The 19,878-nt window shown below is 37.7% G+C and overlaps 1 protein-coding gene across 1 annotated transcript; it reads right to left on the bottom strand.

Annotated features, from left to right (window-relative positions):
* Positions 1-19,079: 19,079 nt before the first annotated feature.
* LOC145675310 (uncharacterized) lies at positions 19,080-19,553 on the bottom strand. Its single transcript, XM_081745701.1, has one exon. It carries the CDS (start codon positions 19,551-19,553, stop codon positions 19,080-19,082), a length of 474 nt encoding a protein of 157 aa, XP_081601827.1.
* Positions 19,554-19,878: the final 325 nt, after the last annotated feature.

Raw genomic sequence — 19,878 nt, 5'->3', positions numbered from 1 at the left:
TAATTTACAAGTGTGACAATTTACAATAAACAATAATACAAATGTACCAAAAGGTCATGAAAAGACAATCAAAACTATCACAATATATGAAACTTCCATTGGGTTACAAAAACGTACACTACTTCCTTCTTTTGTAAGAAATGTTGCATTCTCTAACAAGATCCCAACAATAGACCCCATCATTGAAGGATCCCATCGTCCCTGGTACCTTTTCTCCATTGCCATTATATCTTGGTGGAATCTTTCCCCCTGTTCGTCGCTGAGAGCACCTAGGTTAGCAGGAAAGAAGCTGAGGTGGGAGTGCAAAAAGTGGATTTTTATAGACATCCTACAACCCAACTCTTTGTATTTCTGTATCATGTCCTATACGATTTCTGTGTAACTCTCAGCTTTGTTATTGCCCAGAAAGTTGCGCACAACACGCTTAAATGCTGTCCAGGCAGCTAGCTCAGCACTGTTTAACTTGCTGTCAAAGCTATCATCAAGCATTAATTTCCTAATTTGGGGACCAATAAACACTCCCGCTGAAATCTTAGCATCACTCAGGTTAGGGAACTTATCTCGCAAATACTTGAAACCTTCACCAGATGTGTCCATGGCTTTGACAAAGTTTTTCATAAGTCCTAACTTGATATGAAGTGGCGGTAGTAATATCTTATTAGGATCTACCAAAGGAGCGTTTTTGACGTTGCTTTCTCCAGGTACGTAATTCACTCTAGGTTCCCATTCCTTCACTTCATAATGTTTGTCATCAGCTCGGCTATCCCATAAACATAAAAAAACATTGGTACTTCGTGTAACCGCACTGCAGTCCTAATAAAATACCAACTACCTTGAGATCACAACATATTTGCCAACAATGGTTCTTGTAATTTATAAGATTTAGCAAAGTTGACATGATGTCATAGGATTCCTTAATCTTCACTGAGTGCGCAAGTGGTATAGAAGGTTTTTTTTTCCATTATGTAAAAGGACAGCTTTAAGGCTGACCTTTGACGCGTCGATAAATAACCTCCATTCTTCTGGAACGTAAGGAATTCCTAGCTCCGCCATCAACCCATTTATATCCGTACATACGCACACATTGCTTTTTTTAGAATGTCCCTTAACTACTGTGAGACAAAAATAACAATCATCCAGATGGTTGGTGGGTTCTCTCCACACCATTGGTACAGCAAATTTCATGAACCTCCGTTTCCCTTTGGCCCATGCAAGTAAAGTGACGTAGCACGACGCACAAATTGTTGGGTGCCCAAGTTTTGTCCTGATCTCCCACACGACATCCGAAATATATATAATATGCTAGTTTCACCGATGGCGTAATGGATCCACACTGTCCTTTAACTACAAACTGGCCACACACATAACAAAAACTATTTGGTGAGTTAACACACGAACGCCGTCCTCTTGACGCTATTGTACTGATCACAAACTAAACTTCTGGTCTTAGTTGGGTATAATGCCGTTAAGATCAAACATGAAAGCACTCTTAGCAGCAAAGACGACTTTGAAAGTGAAGTAGTGTTAAACCACACGTCAATATAAAAATGTACAAAACTTCCTCACCAGGTGTCAAGAACACAAGAAAGAAAGAAATGCGCGGGGGAGGGGGGAAACGATACCGTAGTGGAAAATTCAGACTGCATTAGTTCATTGTTGTCAACAATGAGTCTGTATTCCATTCTTTCTTTCTTTTGCATTCTGTTACATTTGATAACAAATATTGATAACCATTTCATGAACAAAACGAAAAAACTTGGAGAATTGTATATATATATGTATTAAGATATACATATACTGTACGTTTAAAAAAAATATACGTTGGAAGTGCATTCTATTTTTATACACGTTTCTAATTTACAGAGAGCAATACAAAGTGTGTTGTTGACTATTGTAAATATTCATATTTATGTCTGTGTTTGTAGTAATAAAGCAAATCGTTTTTACCCCAACTCAGGAGATCTGAAAGCATTACTATCAGGTGCAATAAACAGTGCACACAGTATACATACAAATATATTTATTTCGCTAGAAAGAACAAAGCGATTTTTACGAAACTTGTAGGGTTTATTAAATATAAATCAGGGTATATTTAGGTATAATTTCTATGTTACTATATGTAAGGGGACAGGAGCTAGGGGAATAAAATATCTGAAAAAGGGAAATTTTTGAGGGAATTTCCCAAAAATCCCTCTGTTACGGGAAAACTGTACGTGATGGAGAGAAACCGAGTGCATATTCGAATTCAGCGCAAAAAGTTCCTTTAAGATCAGGTGATTTTTCTCATGTAACAAACAAAAAGTTTAAATTTGTTAACTAGTGTAATTGTTAACTTACTGTCTCATTCCATTTATTTAACCAAATTGCAGTTTGTAAACCGATTATTGTAAAAAGGTCTCTTTGCTAAATGAACCATGAATCTGTTGATACAATCTCTTCACTACTTCTTCAGGTTTGTTATCTATCTGGAACGGGCCTTCTGGTTGTGTCCTCACATACACTTCTATATTTGTTGTGTAGTATAATGTTTCACCAACAAGAATAAAAATTTTAATTCCACATTTTGGAGGTCTTTTAGGCATATAAATACGAAATCCAAATCTTCCCCGGAAACCGACAAGTGTCTCACGTAAAGTTGCTAACATACCAATTAAGAAAACTGTTGTTGCAGTTGTTTACAAATAATTCAAAAAAAGTCACGAATTGGGGCTAATGTGGTGCTGAAGGTTATATCTGATTATGTTATTCATTAGCATCTTCCACTCTTTCATCCATCCTATCCTGCACAGTAATCACTTTCTGCTCAGTTTGGCTTCTCCGATTCCCATCATCACATAGAGATGACCCTACGCAAAAGACACATTCATTTGTCTGATTAACAATACACATGTGTTAACTTGTCCTTCGCACCTCACCTCATTCTCCACCCTCGTTAACCCTTTACACATTTTTTATTTTCTCTAATTGTATTGTATTTATATTGAATCAATCTGTCTATATTAAGTTGTGTGTTATATATGTTTACTTACTTTATAGTGCTAAGGATAAAGGTTTCATACGCCCATTTTTCTTTTTGATTTTTTGTTATTTGTTATACCGTATAATTGTAATATTCCGATAGAGCACAGATCTCCACTTACACTTTGTAAATAAATTCTTTTCCATCACTCACGTTACAGAGGGCGTAACCTTCTCAAATGTCTCTAGCCACTTTGGTTTGCCGGTAAAACGTAGTGCATTCACATACTTTCTCAGCTCGCGCACATGTAGTGAGGCGTAGCTGCCAAGTCTAGACTCTGTTTATTGCACTCATATGGGCGCACAGTGATGCTAATTCATTAACAGGCGACAGGTTGCAAGAAATTGAGAGTTTTCACGAGCGTACTGGCTGGAGTACACAAGTAGTATAATTTTTGATCATCATTATGATCATTTTCACTCTTATCCTGTTCTCATCTAATAGTTTTGGATACTGTTTCAGTTCGGTTATTTTACCGCATATGATAATTGACGATGGAAAGTCTTTCATACATCCTTTGAAGATAAAATTTCCGGGGTGGCTCAGTTGTAAAGCGTTAACCTCTGATGCATGGGGTCTAGGGTCCAAATCCTGCTCTCGCTAAGTTAACTTTGTGGTGGACAAACACCGTGTGCTTGGGTTTCCTCGGAGTTCTCCAGTTTCCTTCCACTTTCTTCATCATCACTGGCTCCTTTAGCCTAGCCGGAATATTCGTGGGACGTAAAACTCAAAATTTCATTTCGTTTATTCGTTTGGAGATAAACGAGATACGGAGAAATCGAAGAGACAGAGCATACACTGAACCAAGTTCCCAGAGTTCTCGTTCTGCAATCAGTGGCAACCACCAAGCATCATCAACGAGTTCACCACCATTTAAGAAGCATACAAATGCACATAGCATCTCGAGATCCGACTCTGACTCCAGCCAGCTTATCCTCCTCTGCAGCCTGTCTACAGCTTGCTACAGCAAAACTACAATCCAAAGTACTTTAGTTCGAAGGTTTTACTTCTCTAACATCTCCAGTATCGACAACGCAAAGATATTTCGCAAATGGTAGAAACAAAAAAATGGATTCATCATTAAATCACAGTCGTCTAACTTCGCAAAATAATTCGTGACAATCCAGTTTCGAAATGTTCAGGAAAACTGCAACTTTATCTTCTCTCAACAACATCCGACACTAGGAACCTCAGCCACATACCATGTCAATAGTAGTACGAGGGGTCCCTCAATCTATAACACTTGATATATAGGCTAAACTTCCTGAAGTGGGATACACCTTTAAAAATGCATCCGTATTCGGAACAATCAGGGACCAACGTACATAGTTCGAATTCTGAGAACATCACAGGATACTATCAACGACCTTTTGCATAAACAAATCTTAATTTTCAAGAAGAGACACCGATTTGAACAATCCTGCTCATTACGACGAATTCCTCTCCCAGTTAAACGCTGTCAAGAAAACAAAGTACATCCTACTAACAGGTGAAACCTATGAACATGTTATCCTACAAAGAGGTGCACACTTTTCCTCTTCCTATGAAAACTGTCCGAATCTGCAACAAGTTCCAATCTGCAAAACTTGGTATCAATTCCGGCCTCCGACATATAGCTACAAGTGCAAGTCTCGGCTTGCTCCAGAAGAATTCAGGCCGAAACTTGTAGTACCACTATTGACTCATTAAGTTCAAAATCGAAAAGGTGAGACTTCGGAAGACTAATCAATTTCTTTATATGCATAAACTATTAGCATTTGTCACCCACACTCTTCAAAACGTTCATCTTTTGCACAACCATTAATATTAAAACACGTTCAGCACGCATCTCGCAACATTCTTCACCTCGATTTTCATGCCACAAACAGTGGTTCGTACGTGCACTTTCATGTATCTCCACCCGAAACAACTATTTAACTAAATAGTGATCATGTATCTAGTTATTTGACTATGACTTTTATTTCTATTTCTCAACATTCTCTTGTACTTACCTCATAAACTCATATTTTAACAACTATTACACGAGGAACAATTTGACACATTACTTATCAGTAAAACGCATCTCACTCCCAAACTTAATTGGAAATTTACCGGCTATCAACTCATTCCACACGATAAGAAGCTTCCGGCTCGATGCGCCACTAGCGGCGTTACAATACTATTTTATCCTTACACATGTAATATTTTCCATAAGTAGAAGCTTTGCTTTATATATACTTAAACACAAAATAAATATTTGCTGAGCAAAACAATATATTCACATAAAAATATTACATACGTGTTACAGTTTCGCCAACTAACATTTTGGCTTCATCAGACGCTATGAGATACATGAGAAACTTGCAGTCTTACATAACAAAGGTGGCCATTTTCCACTGGGCTCGCTCGGGCTCGCGCTCACCTGTCTCAGCTAAGCTCGCACTCACTCGGGCTCGCGCTCATCTCTCTGGACTCGCGATCACTAGCGCTCGCGATCACTTCTCCCAACTAGGCTCGCGCTCACTCGCGCTCGCACTCACTAATCTTATCTGGGCTCGCGCTCACTAGGGCCTGCGCTCATCTCTCTCGACTGAGCTCGCACTCACTCGGGCTCGCGCTCATGTCTCTCGACTGGGCTCGCACTCACTCGCGCTCGCGATCACTTCTCCCAACTGAGATCGCACTCACTCGCGCTCGCGTTCACTTCTCCCAACTGGGCTCGCGATCACTCGGGCTCGCGATCACTTCTGTTAACTGAGCTCGCGCTCACTTCTCCCAACTGGGCTCGCGATCACTTCTGTTAACTGAGCTCGCGCTCACTTCTCCCAACTGGGCTCGGGCTCACTCGGGCTCGCGCTCACTTGCCTTAATTGGGCTCGCGGGTATATGGTGGGTATAAAGAAGTATTAAAATCTAGACTTTGACTAGCAGTAGGCCTAATTCAGTAGAAAATAGAGCTATTAACGCTATATATCAGTTGTCAGATATAAAAATAAAATAATAAAGATGTTGCAGGTAGGGATGGCCAGACGGATCCGGATCTTGGATATCCGGATCCTAGAAGATCCGGATCCGAAATTTCGGATATTGGATCCGGATCCGAAGTTTCGGATCTTGGATCCGGATCCGAAGTTTTGTATCTTGGATCCGGATCCGAAATTTTGTATCTTGGATCCGGATCCGAAGTTTTGTATCTTGGATCCGGATCCGAAGTTTCGAAGTTAGATTCGGACTCCTGTTTTGAATATTTTAGGCCTTATATTGAGACACAGAACTAAAATATCCATATGTATAAAATTTACTAGGTGAATTTTATCTAACTCAGTGGGAAGACAATTCAATTTAAATGACAAAAGATTACATGAAAATGTCATTTTCACATTTTTCGGGGTGTAGACCATTGTTGCGCACACCCCATCATTTAGTCTTTAGTATATCTTTAAACGTACTACAAGTATGCCCCTTTCATCTCAAGTCAGTAGTTGTATAGATCTGCCTTTTGTTATATATTAATCGAGTTAGGATTAAAATTCGATTGTTTGTGAGACCTATGATAATATTTTCAGAATGAGTTATAACGTTGAAAAACTGCATAGTAATGCTGCATATTTTCTTTGTTCCACATTGGAATTTAATGTAGGCTACCTTATAGAGTCGGCTCTTATGATTAATTCAATGATCTGAACTCCTGCAGCATTACGCTAAAGTCATGGATGTCTGAATTTTCGTCATCATTTCTATTTTTTTTATTACGAGCAAAATAAATATCATAAGGGGTATTTTACATAATACATATAGACGCAGATCAGTCAGTTGATTGCTTAAAGTTTATAGCAAAGCTATTACATTTCTAAGACACTGGCGGCCTTAGAACAAAATCCATGGTTTTCCCATAAAATCTTAAATCTCTCTATATAAAAAGGGCAAAGTCCTGAGTGACTGAGTGAGTGAGTGACAGATCACCGTACAGGCCAAATCCCTTAAGCTACAAACTTGAAATTTGGACAGTTTATAGGCTTTGTGACGTAGGATACCACTAAGGAAGGACTTTGGGAAATTCGACGAGGAAGGGGGGAAATGAGGTGGAAAATAGTGATGATTCTTGACGTTAGATACTTCAAATTTGATATTTGGGTTTCTCATTGAAAATAATTTGATACTTGTTTAAGTGCTTTTTGATATTTAAATTAGAAGGAGCAGGGAAGATATAGGAAGTAAAAGGGCGGGTGGTAATTGCAATTATTGCAACTAGTATAATAATATGCCTATATCTCGGAAACTTAAAGGGTTAGAAACATGGAATTTGGTATTTGGACTTCTCACTTAAAATAATTAGTTACGTATTTCAACGTTATATATATATATATATATATATATATATGGCCGAGAAGGGAAGAAAAAGGGCGTGAAGAAAATTAAGTGGGGATTACAATTACTATTAATATGTTATATCCTTTAAGGTTAGAAACTTGAAATTTGGTATTTGCATTTCTCATTGAAAATAATTTGACATGTGTTTCAGTGTTTTTTGACGTTTTAGTAAAAAGGAAAAGAAAAGAGATGGAAAGGAAAGAGAGTGGGGATTGTAATTATTATAATAACATGTCGATTTCTGGGAACCTCTGAAGGTTAGGAGCATAGAATTTGGTATTTGGACTTTACATTTGAAATAATTAGGTATGTACTTAAGCGTTTTTTGATGTATGTCTTAGAGGAGAAGAAAAGGGGCGGGGAGAAAAGACTTTTATATCTCGGAATCCTGGAATGTTAGAGAAATGAAACTTGTTATTTGAACAAAAATTTGTTATGAAATGAAATCCTTGAGTTTTACGTCCCACGTTTATGCCGGTTAGGCTAAAGGAGACGGTGATTATGAGAAATAAATGAAATGAAGAAAGTGGGAGGAAACGGGAAAACCCCGAGAAAACCCACGAGCACGGTGTTTGTCCACCACAAAGTCCAACGGCGCGATCTGAGATCGAACCAGGGACCCCAAGCTCCGGAGGTGAACGCTCTACCACTGTGCCACCGCGGCCCCTTAAAAATTCGTTATGTTTGCAGGCGTATGATGTGCTAGGCCGTAGACCGAGCAAATGTGTGGGCTGGGGGGAAAGCCCCCATGTACTCGCACTGAAATTCGGTATGTCTCGGGATACCAGATTGTTATTACATACAATTTGATATTTGAACTGAGATTCGGTATGGTTGTAGGTTTATGATGTACGAGGTCATAGGCCGATCAAATGAGATATCAGAGGGTCTAAGGGCAAATCCCCAGACATTTCTCTTTAAATTGATTATGATTAGAGGCTTTTGTGGTGCGAGGCCCTAGTAACGGGGTCTAGTGGCGAAGCCCCCAACTAGCCGAGGTCTATTAAGTATATAAATGTATTTGCGTAATGACAGGAAATTGCATGTATGCCTGTGGACAAAATTGCATAAGTAGCCACGAGAAATGACAATCCTTTAAGATAAAAATTTTAAAAAGCTACCAAAATGTACTCTTGAATGAGTTGTATATTATGTTTGCGCAGGGGCGAATCCAGAACGGACTCCTGGAGGGGGCGGTTGAGGATGCTAGCAGTGAAAAATTACTTAGATGATCTGAAATTGCGACAAATTACTACCAAAGTACACTGTTAATGGTGGCGCTGGGTAGGGTCGAACGACTTTTCGCCCTCCCGCTGCATCCGCCTATGTGTTTACATGAATGATATAGCTCCTTATACAACCTATGCAGAGTTAAAGTAGTGGATTACAAATTACAAAGATACGTGTTACTGCTCGTGCCTCCATATGGTATTTTGTATACACATACAGTACATTAATACATTGATTTTGATACATTAATTGCCATTTAGAACTTCGTCTCTACTACAATTCTTAATTCTAACTGGAGTGGTACGGTCACAGAGAAACGTATTTTTAAAGAAAGAGAAAAAGCTCATCAAGAGCAAGAAAAGGAAGTTGCTCCTTAATTTGATTTGATCTATATTTTATGGGCTGTTCCATTAGCAAAGGCCTAGCCCATCACGACTAGGAAATGGCCTCATTCAGTGACCACAGTAACTCAGAAAAGAATTAGAAAAGTAAGCAGCCTGAGTCTAATGAAGAAGCTTGGGCTGAGACTAAGGTTTCATCCCAGCATTTGACTAGTGTTACAGAAAACAAAGGACAAATTTCCATCAGGACGACCGCTTTAAAAAAGATTTACTACCTTTTCGGTCAAGTATTTCCACTAGAATCGAATCTGACAATGAGATTGCTCTCACCTAAGTCGACAGTTTTACTCAATCAAATTTGGAATGAAGAGAACGCAAGGCTGTCACACGATCAGATACCAAAAGTGTCTTAAAATCTTATTTTAAGCATAGGAATGAAAATCACTTTGTCAATAATTTCGAAAATTTTGCAATTCGGAACACCCGAATTTTCTGACACGGAGTTTCGAATCCGAAATTTCGGATCCGGATCCAAGATCCGAAACTTCGGATCCGGATCCAAGATCCGTTTTTCGGATCCGGATCCAAGATCCGTTTTTCGGATCCGGATCCAGTGTCCGGATATCCGGTCGGACCCAAGTGGATCCGGATATCCGGATCCAAAAATATCCGGATCTGGCCGTCCTTGTTGCAGGGTTTAATGTATTAAACGTGGGCGGACTTTGAGGAACTTGAAATAAAATGCTCCTGATATTTAAATCTGGGCTTTGACTACTAGTAGGCCTAGTTTCTCAATAGAAAATAGGCTGTATGCCTAACGTCCTATAGGAGTTATCAGAGATCAGAATAAAATATTAAGAGTGTTGCAGAGTTCAAGTCTTAAGGCTGTCATCACACTTGCAGACCAATACTAATTAAATGAATATTTTTCTTATTTACTAAGATCAAAACAACTTATGAACAAAAAAAAAAAAGCTTAGTGTTAGTAAATAAGAAAGAAACTTGTTTGAGTGTTTGTCTGCAAGCACGACGGCAGCACTATGAAGCAAAGCCTAAATATATCTGAGTATGATGATTTCGTAAAATTTAAAAAAAAAAATCACCAGTCCTGTTAGCAAACAAATTCTATTATGTAAGTTCTCATGCTTTATCATGAAATTATTTTAATGCAGTTGATGAATTGTCAGGCTTATAAGAAAAATTTGGTTCGAAAATTTCCAGGGCCAAAATCAGGCTTACTGTCGCCCATGTTTCACACATTAAACTTGCAACATCCCTATTTTATTCTGATATCTGATAACTGCTATACGACATTAGTAGCTCTACTTTATACCGAGTTATTTGGCCTATTTGTAATTGTAGTCAAAAGCTAGATTTTAATATCCAGGGCATTTTATTACAAGTTCCTCAAGGTCTGGCCACGTTTAATACAACGCAACTCCGCAACGTCCTTATTTATTTATTTATCTTTCTTTTATACCTGATAAATAAGTCATATAAGATAGTAGCTCCATTTTCTGCTTAGGAAGTAACTAACACCTGAATTTCAATATTCGGTGAATTTTATTACAAGTCCTTCAAGGAAGCTTATGTTTGCTATCGGTGAGCTTTTCTCCATCCCTGTAATATGAGACTGTCGGTGAGCTTATGTCCGGTGAGCTTATGTCCAACACCCACATTACGCATAGATATCTCTTGTTTTTAACTAACACACAGATTCTTAGGTTTTAATTTTTTATTTATTTATATTTTTGTGAGAAGACAGCTTTAGAAGTAAAATTAGAAGTAGAAATTTTGGAAGACATTACAGGTATTCAACATTCGTGAAATTACAGAACTTATAATAACAAGAGCTAAACGTTTCCCGAAAATCTGCTAAACGTTTGGTAAAGGGAGTAACAGGATCTGATATCAGTGACTCTAAGTGTTTGTTAAAACCATTTTATAATAAAACAGCTACCTCTGCGGAAGCTAAAAGCAAACCGAAAAGGTAAAAGGGAACTTTCTCTGATCCCTTTATATCGGTTTGAATGTAACACAACGAAATAATAGTACTTCAGAGGGTATTGCAGTGTCAATGGTCTCATAGGCTCCAGTAATACTTGCAGGAGTTCCGGCCTATCCTACAGGGATGTGCTAATCAAAGCACTAAAAATTAGAGATTTTTTAGAAATTTTGGTAGTGTATACCTCCAGAGCAATAACTTTTATATATAGAGAGAAAGAAAAGTGGAAAAATATTTTCTAATTTTCTTAAAAGGTACTTTTAATCGGAGGGGGCTTGTAAGAGAAGTAACACGGATAAAAATTAAAAGACTTTTTGTTGCTTCAAACCAAAAGAAGAAAACTTCCCTACTATATTAATTGTCATATACAAGAATCAGGGCCGGACTTCAGCGGATTGGACCGATTGTTCCCAGTCGGGTCCCGCGCTAGAGTGTAATCTACTATTCACTGCCGTCTTAGCAGTATAATGTTCCCCTGTGGAAACAGTGTGGCTCCTATGACTAAATTCTGCAAGTAATACATGCAATTAATACATTCTGCTCGCGGGTCCCTCGGCCAAGTGATCATCAGACTGTTGGATGGCTCTGTTACTCGTGGCTTGTGAAATATTCACAATAACATATTGTAATACATGTACATCCATGAACATATAAACAAGGGAGCGTATAGCCTGCTGGCCTCTATCTAGAATTTGAGGGAGTAAATAGTTTGTATTAAAAGCAATATTTTCTAAAGTTAATTCTGCAGTAGTTTCTTTATTTCTTTACGTTTCCAACTTCCGATGAAAAAATAGGCCTAGTAAGTGATATGACACCTCAATGACTACCAGGATAATATAGTCTTAATGCGATTTCTTTACTTGTTTTTCTGGAACCGGGAGTCCCACAATAGTGTTCCCATTCGGGCCTGCATCTTCTAAGTCCATTAGATTACTTTTACCCCTTACTTTGAATCAAGAAAACTTTAATTTTTTAACTTTGTGAATTCCCTCTGGAGCAACCACTACTTTTAATTATGTATTTGAAAGCATACTGTCCTGCTAAAATACATTAAATATGAATATTTCTTAATTTAGGCCAAGTTTAAGAGTATTAAAACTGAAAATTTGAAAGTATGCGTTGATTATAGCCTGTATTTTGTTAAAGCAACATCAAAGAAAATTAGAAGTTAATGAAAGCTCAATAAAGATGTTTATGAATGAAATTTACGTCATAACATCAGTTTGAGTCAAGAAGTTATGTGTAATACTTTCGAAAGTGGTAAACATATTGTGGTTCTAGTTTTCAATTCATCTGTACATTTCCTTATGTATATTAAAAGCCGGTTCTTTAATGGCGTAACATAACGGAAAAATAGAACTTATATAAAATAAGGTAATATTAAGAACTGCGTTAAAAGAGGAAATGTAATTATGTCAATTTACGAAGCTATCGTGAAATTTAGAATGTTTTGTGTTTGTTTGTTTGGAGCTTAATATTCTTTTTCATCAGTGAGGTTATATGAGATCTCGCTCGTCGGAAAGATGAGAATACTTACCACTTATTCACAGTGAATCAATATGAATAAGTGCCTGGCAACCCTTAGATATTTCGTCAGGTATGTGCTAATCTTCACGGTAATAAGATTTGATAAATCCGCAATGAAAATATTGTCAAACATCAAAATCGAGTTGTAACCAGGGGTAAAAATTGATCTGAAAAGGTTGGGGAACGCATGACGTCATGTCAGCCCTTGTGCCTATCTTTGTCTACTATATTTTTTAAGAAGTGGAGGCAGGCCCGTATCCAGGGGGTCTAGGGGGCCGCCCCCTAAATTTTTGTGGGCCCCCTCTAAAATTTTCACGGTAGGCTTGCAAATGAACTATAATAAAGTGATGAACTATAATATGGTTGGATCGGGTCCCCCCTAACTTCAGCCGGGTCCCCCTACAATTTTGGACTGGCTACCGGCCTGAGTGGAGATACGCCATAGATATTTTTGGAAGTGGGAGATGACGTCTCCCGTGTTTTCCTTCACTTTTAACTCTGGTTGCAACAAACGACACGCCATCGTTTCAGGGTAGCTTTCGAAAAAAGACTTTAATGAAAGGAGGTGTGTTATTATTATTATTATTATTATTATTATTATTATTATTATTATTATTATTATTATTATTATTATTATTATTATTACTATTATTATTATTACTATTATTATTATTATTATTATTATTATTATTATTATTATTATTATTATTATTGATGTTGAATTGTTATCTTTCTTTTTTTAATAGCCCATTGACTTATATGAGGAAGTATTTTTCTTTTAAATAGACGAGATTTTACTCATTCAATTTTACTAATTTCTTCTTCTGGCCTATTTAAGGACTCCTTGCTTTAAAAATCTTCAATGTAATATTGTTTTAGTTTTTATTTATATATATTAAAATTACATAATACAGTGGTTAAATTTCGCATAAAATACTTTTTAGAGATCTCAAGAAGTAGTCAGTAAAATTAACTGGCTAAAAATCTTTGTTTCCTCATATAAATTAATGGGCTGAATAACCATTATGATGCAAGTTATCAACATTCCTAAGAGCTACTCTTGTTTATTGGGATTTAAAGAAGCTATAATTAAATAATACATAATTATTTCGCTCGACTTTTCTATGAACGCACAGCTTCATTAGTTGTTAGTAAATAAATTTCATACTTCGGAAGGTCAAGTAGTTTCCTTATTCTATGATCTCGCACACACACACACACAAAGCTTGGGTCATCGAAGTTGTTACTAAAACAACAAAAACAAATACCTGCCTCAAATACCATCCTCTCATAATAGCCATGAAAAAGTCGGTTCTCTATCGAAAGGTGTTTGAAGTCCTCTGGACAATAAAATGACAGCTCAGACCTCAAGAATGTGATTTTTCATTTTGTAAAGTTGTTTAATTCTTCCTTTACAATTCTGCACATGGAATGAATTTCCATTTTTTTTTACTCTAAAGCAAACTAGTCCACGTGAGTGTGAAGTGAGCGCGGGCTCGCACTCAACTGAGCTCACACTCACTCGCGCTCGCGCTCACCAGTCTCAACTGGACTCGCGATCACTTCTCCCAACTGGGCTCGCGCTCACTCGCGCTCGCGCTCATCTCTCTCGACTAGGCTCGCACTCACTCGGGCTCGCGCTCATATCTCTCGACTGGGCTCGCACTCACTCGCGCTCGTGCTCACTTCTCCCAACTGGGCTCGCGCTCACTTGGGCTCGCGCTCACTAATCTCAAGTGGGCACGGACTCACTCGGGCTCGCGCTCACTTATTACATTGCGGCTCGGGCTCACTCGGGTTCGCGCTCAATTATTGAGCCCGAGCCCGGTTGAGCGTGAGTGCCGAGCTCACGAGCGGCGGGCTCGCGAGTTTGGACACCTATGTTACATACACACAAGAGCTGAGATATCTTGCTTCTGATTGGCTCCTGGCAGCAGCCTATCCACTTCAAGTATTCTAATTCGTATTTCCCTATACCGAGGCTTCCTATCTGTTGTAAATTACTCACACACATCAAAAGGACGATCTTGGCACAACTAATCTAAAGTAACAAATAATTGGCATAAATAATGAAATAATATTATAAATATATATAAATACACATAAATAATTAAATATATAAATAAACAGATAAACATACAATTACTCATACGCTTAAAAAGACGACACACACATACAGTATATACTAGTGGAAGGCACATAAACCGGTTCCCAAAAAACCTAAACCGGTTTTTCAAATTTTCACCGAAACCGGTTTTCTAAAAAAACGTTTCGGTTTTCCCAAAAACAACCGGTATCGGTTTTCTTCAGAACCCGGTTTCAGTTTTCTTAAAAAATCCGGTTTCGGTTGGCCGAAACCAGTTTAGGTTTTCTTCATTTCCGGTTCGGTTTTCATCGAAACCGGTTTCGGTTTTCTCCAAAACCGGTTCTTGTATTCTTCAAAAACCGGTACGGTTTTTCTACTGAAACCGATTTCGGTTTTCTTCAAAGCCGGTTCAGTTTTTTATCAAAACCTGTATCAGTTTTTCCAAAACTGATTCTCTTTCTGACCAGAATATTTTTCGTTGTTCTCCGGAACCCATTTCCTTTCCACAGATAGTTTTATGTGTTTTCCACAACAGTTTTGAGTTTTAGTTTTTACTAAACCCATTGCGATGTTTACCGAATCCGGTATTGGTTCCTTGAGAATCTACATATGTCTTAGATCTTCAAATCGGCTTAGTTTTCAATCAAAATTGGCTTCCGTTTTCATCAAGAACTACCTTTGAGCTTCTACTTAAATCCAGTTTGAAATTTCATCAAAACCCAGTTGGGATTTTTGTTATAACGGTACTTTATTATTATTATTATTATTATTATTATTATTAGTTACGCTTAAAAACATGTTTTTCCGTCGATTCAATATTCACTCTTCTGTAAATCTTTAGTTGTTTCGAATACAATTACCTTCCTTATTATCAATAGATTTTCAGAACCTGGATTTATTTTAATTAGACTACCTTAACCTGCACTCTCTACACAGTGCATCATTCACATATGAGCATGAATCTTCTTGTCATTCCTTACAATATCTGTACATGTCCCCTTATAGACACAAATGAAAGACGTCTTGATAAAAATCGGCAAGGGGTACCACAAAGGAGAAATTTTTTCGATTATTTTTTCAATATCTCGCACCGTTTGCAAGATTAAGCCTACTTCTGGTTGGAATTTCTAATTCATGTATGATCAGTGCTTTCTTTCTTCTTGCATGCAGTATGTAATAAGCAAATACATTACATACACAATTTATTAAAATGCCACTGATATCTGGTGTTCATTAGCAAAACATTCTAAATATTAAAGATTCTCCATCACTCGAGAAATAGTTTTCTTCGATTTCCATTATCAATTGATCATGAAACAAACGCCTGAGAAATATACAACTACTGTATACAAACATGTTGTGTTGGAGTGTATAACTTATAGAATGTGTTATTTTTTTAAAATTTCAACACTTTCAGTGTACCCTAAAATGTATTAAAGAAATAATGTCCGGAAAAGCTAATCTCAACCTATCCTTCATTACCAGATAGATGTTACTATCTAAAGTCGCCGATAACCCTGATAGCCGGGTTTTGATTCTGTGGTTTGGAGTGGGAGCTAGGGGCGGTGACATTGTGACAGGGAAAAAGAATATTCTTTCGGGAATGATTAATTTAAAACTCTGCATGACTAAGCTGTGTTCCTGGCCCCTGTTGGCTGTAAGACCGCAGAGCAGCAAACAGAATTATAAAAAACAAAACAAAAAAGGTCTTGTGCCATTCATGATGGCAGAACGAAATCCAGTTGTAAAGAAAAAACAAAAAAAAAACTAAATATATAAATAATAAAATAATAAGTCTCAATAGAAATATGATTTCACCGCGTGGTGTATAGCCTAGCATGGGTTAGTACCATAGTTGGGCGCTAGGGCAACGGCAATGTTAGTTGTACTCTGCTTCCTGCCACGTGTCGACTCCTGCCCACGCGCTTCTTGAAAGGTGCTGGATTGACCTTGGCTATCTGCCCACACACTTCTTCAAGGTAAAATAGAGGTCGTAAAGACAGTAGAAAGAAGCTAAATTGGCCTTGACTATCCGCCCACGTGTGGTGCAATATGATGGAATAGCCACCGTCCCGAGAGTATAAAAGAGGTGAGTTCGACCTTGCCGATATCCTGTCTTGGGCCGGCACTCAACCTGCGCTGGTCTCGTCTCCAATTTACAGCAATTGCGCTACTACTTAAAACTCAAGTATGCTGCCGAACCTAGAAATTATTTCTAAGTTCGCCATCAATATGTTTTAACTTAAAATTTCTTAAAGAAGCAATAACATGCCAAGCAAAAGCTAAAGGGTTACGCAAGTATTAACACCTTGCTGCTCAAGTCCAGGTATTTCTTAAATCTCTTTTCTTTTTTTCTTCTCTTCACATTTTTACAATATGTGAAAATTTCGCAAACTGAGGAGCAGTCTATAGGCTAATAACATTTATGTAAAATGGAATGTCAGTTAAACTATAAATAGTCTGGTCACGCTGTATGTAACTTGATTGTACTTCTTTTCTTTTTAATTTCTTTTGTAATAAATACTTTATTATGAAATTCTTATTTATTTATTTATTGGACTCATTTAGTAGTTTAAGTGCAAGCCAAAAATCCTCACATTTGTACTGGGCAATTCAAGTACAGTCTCAAAGTTAAGCCTCTAAGTTACAAACTTCAATGCTACTTCTCTTTCATTAAGGTACCAGTTACTTAATTCCAAACTAGCGGCCGAAGAAAACGCTCAGTTCGAGGTTAATCGCAAATTAATATAAAATCTGTCGGCTAGGAGGAAAAGTACGAAAGAGAGAAAAGTTGTAATTCAAATTGCCCCTATAAGGGAAAGTTCTCTAAAGTCTTTCTTAATTGGGAAATTATAGGTTCATTCCATCGAACCTAACCTATCTGTAGCCGCGGGTTAGATTCTACTCGTAGTAACACTGATTTCAAACTGCATGCCTTTTTGAGGCATGACTTTCTAACATAACTTGAAGAACACAGAAAAAGCTTAAAAACCAATATCTTAAAAAAAACTGCTTTTGTTGTAAACGGATCCGGTTTACGGAGAACAACGAAACTCCACCCTGGTGAGAAACGAAACTGGGTTTGAAGAATCTTGAGACCAGTTTCGTTTAAATCCGAACCGTTCTTTTTAGAAATCCGAACCGCTTTTGGAGAAAACAGAAATCGGACTTGGAGAAAAAACCGAACCGGTTTTTGGAAAAAAACTAACAGATTCCTGAAAAAACCGAAACCGGCTTCCGAAAAAACCGAAACCAGTTCCGGCGAAAAACCGAACCGATTTTGGTGAAAAACCGAACCGGTTTTTGAAGAAAACCTAAACCGGTTTCGGAGAAAAACGAACCGGTTTTGGAGAAAACCGAAACCGGTATTGGCGAAAACCCGAACCGGTTTTTGGAGAAAACCGAAACCGGTTTCGGTAAAAAAAAGACTGAAATGTAGGTTTTTCGGATTTCGGTTTTTTTAGAAACCGGTTTCCGGTTTTTATAAAAACCGGTTTTGCCTATCCCTAGTATATACTCATATACTATACAACCACACATATATATATATAAATACATATACTATAACATATATACATAAACACGTGTGAGAGAATCAATATATATACCACAATATAATAGGTATGTGTATTTATATCTTATACTTTAAGCTTTTTCATCAACCCATTCCACTGTTGGTCGATGATCAGTCTTGAGTTCGAGTTCATAGGTTTATTACCCTCCATTTCTATAAACCGTGCCTCCTTCCATTTCCTAACTATGCTTCTTTCTTCCTGGCCTAGAATTTTTACTTCATTCCAATTAACTGAATGTCCCGTCTCCCTTACGTGTTTGTAGACCGCATTTTTGTTCCTTTGTAGCCTAACGTCATCCTTATGTTGTCTTATACGCTCTCTTAGTCTCTTTCCACTTTCCCAAATATAACAGATATCACACTCGCCGCACTGAATTTTATAAAGGAGTCCTTTTTTCTCCATCATTACCCCTTGTTCTTCTTCTGTCTTCTTCCTTCTTTTTTCTCTTATTACATCCAGAAACCTCTTGCTCCCTTTTCTGTAAGTTGAGATGCCCCCCATCTTCTTAAACATTCTCTTAATGATTTCTGTTTCTTCTCCCAAATTTTCTATCCCCCACCACATTTTTCTTCTTCCTTCTATTCCTCCTTCACTTTGCTCTCCTTCTCGGCTTATTTCTTTTTCTTCGTTTATCTTCTCCCATCTCCTGTATTTTAGCCTCTTTCTATCGTATCCATTATTCTCCAGCTGCTTATGGAATGACTGTATACTCTGTTCCGTCTTTTCTCTTTCACTGGTAATTTTCTTAATTCTATTCTCCATGTTAATGATGAAATTCCTGTTGGTCGAGTAATCTACATCACTTCGGGCGTGGCAATAGTTTCCCGACGCGCAACTTTTTGATACCATTCTGTGTATATCGCTCCTTGTTTCCTCCTTATTCTCATATGCAGGAAAACTATAGCCTCTTCCTTTTCTACCTCTATCTCCAGTTGTATGCCTTTCTCTATATCCTCAATTTCTTTACAAACTTTTCCAATTGCCTTACAGTTCCTTTCGAAATCCCCAAGCAATCGTCAATATATCTAGGAAAAAACACTAATCTGTCACTTTCTTTCATCCTTACTTTCTTCTCCCAGTCGTTCATAGTAATTTCTGCTAGCACTGGACTCAACCTGGAACCTATGCTTAGTCCTTCCTTGATTTTCAATAAATTATCACCTATAACACAATAACTGTTATTCCATATAGTCTTCAGGGCCTCTTTCAGTCCTTCTCCACTCCAACCATTGATCTTCCTATCCTTCATCAATTCAGTGATGACTTTAACAATGCTGTTTCTTCTTAGACTTGGAAACATAGCCTTCACATCGACACTGAAAATGATTGTTTTAGCTTTGCTCTGTCCTACTTCCTCCAACCTTCTTCTTAACTCAACCGAGTTTTTCACACTGCTACTGTCTTGTTGCCTCCTTAACATTTCCACAACCTTCTTTAACTCCTCCTCCAATGGTTCAAATATATTTCCTCGGCAATCTAATACTTTTACCTACTCCTTATGTATGTAATACTTTTACCTACGGCTTTTGGAAAGCCTTTCATTACTGGTATCCTACCTTTATTAAGACCTCTTTCAAAACCTGCTTTTGTTAGTGATACTAAAACTTTTTCTTCAATTTTCTCACACACAGATCTTTCACCTATCACCTCGTAAGTATCATCACAGATATCATTCAATGTTTCTTTGTATCATTGCTTTTCCATCACCACATTGGCACCACCTTTGTCCGCTTGTTGCACACATA

Source organism: Thermobia domestica, chromosome 18, assembly GCF_964235325.1.
Source record: "Thermobia domestica chromosome 18, izTheDome1.hap1.1, whole genome shotgun sequence".
NCBI classification, from domain to species: Eukaryota; Metazoa; Arthropoda; class Insecta; order Zygentoma; family Lepismatidae; genus Thermobia; species Thermobia domestica.
This window is presented reverse-complemented; position numbering and strand designations above follow the sequence as displayed.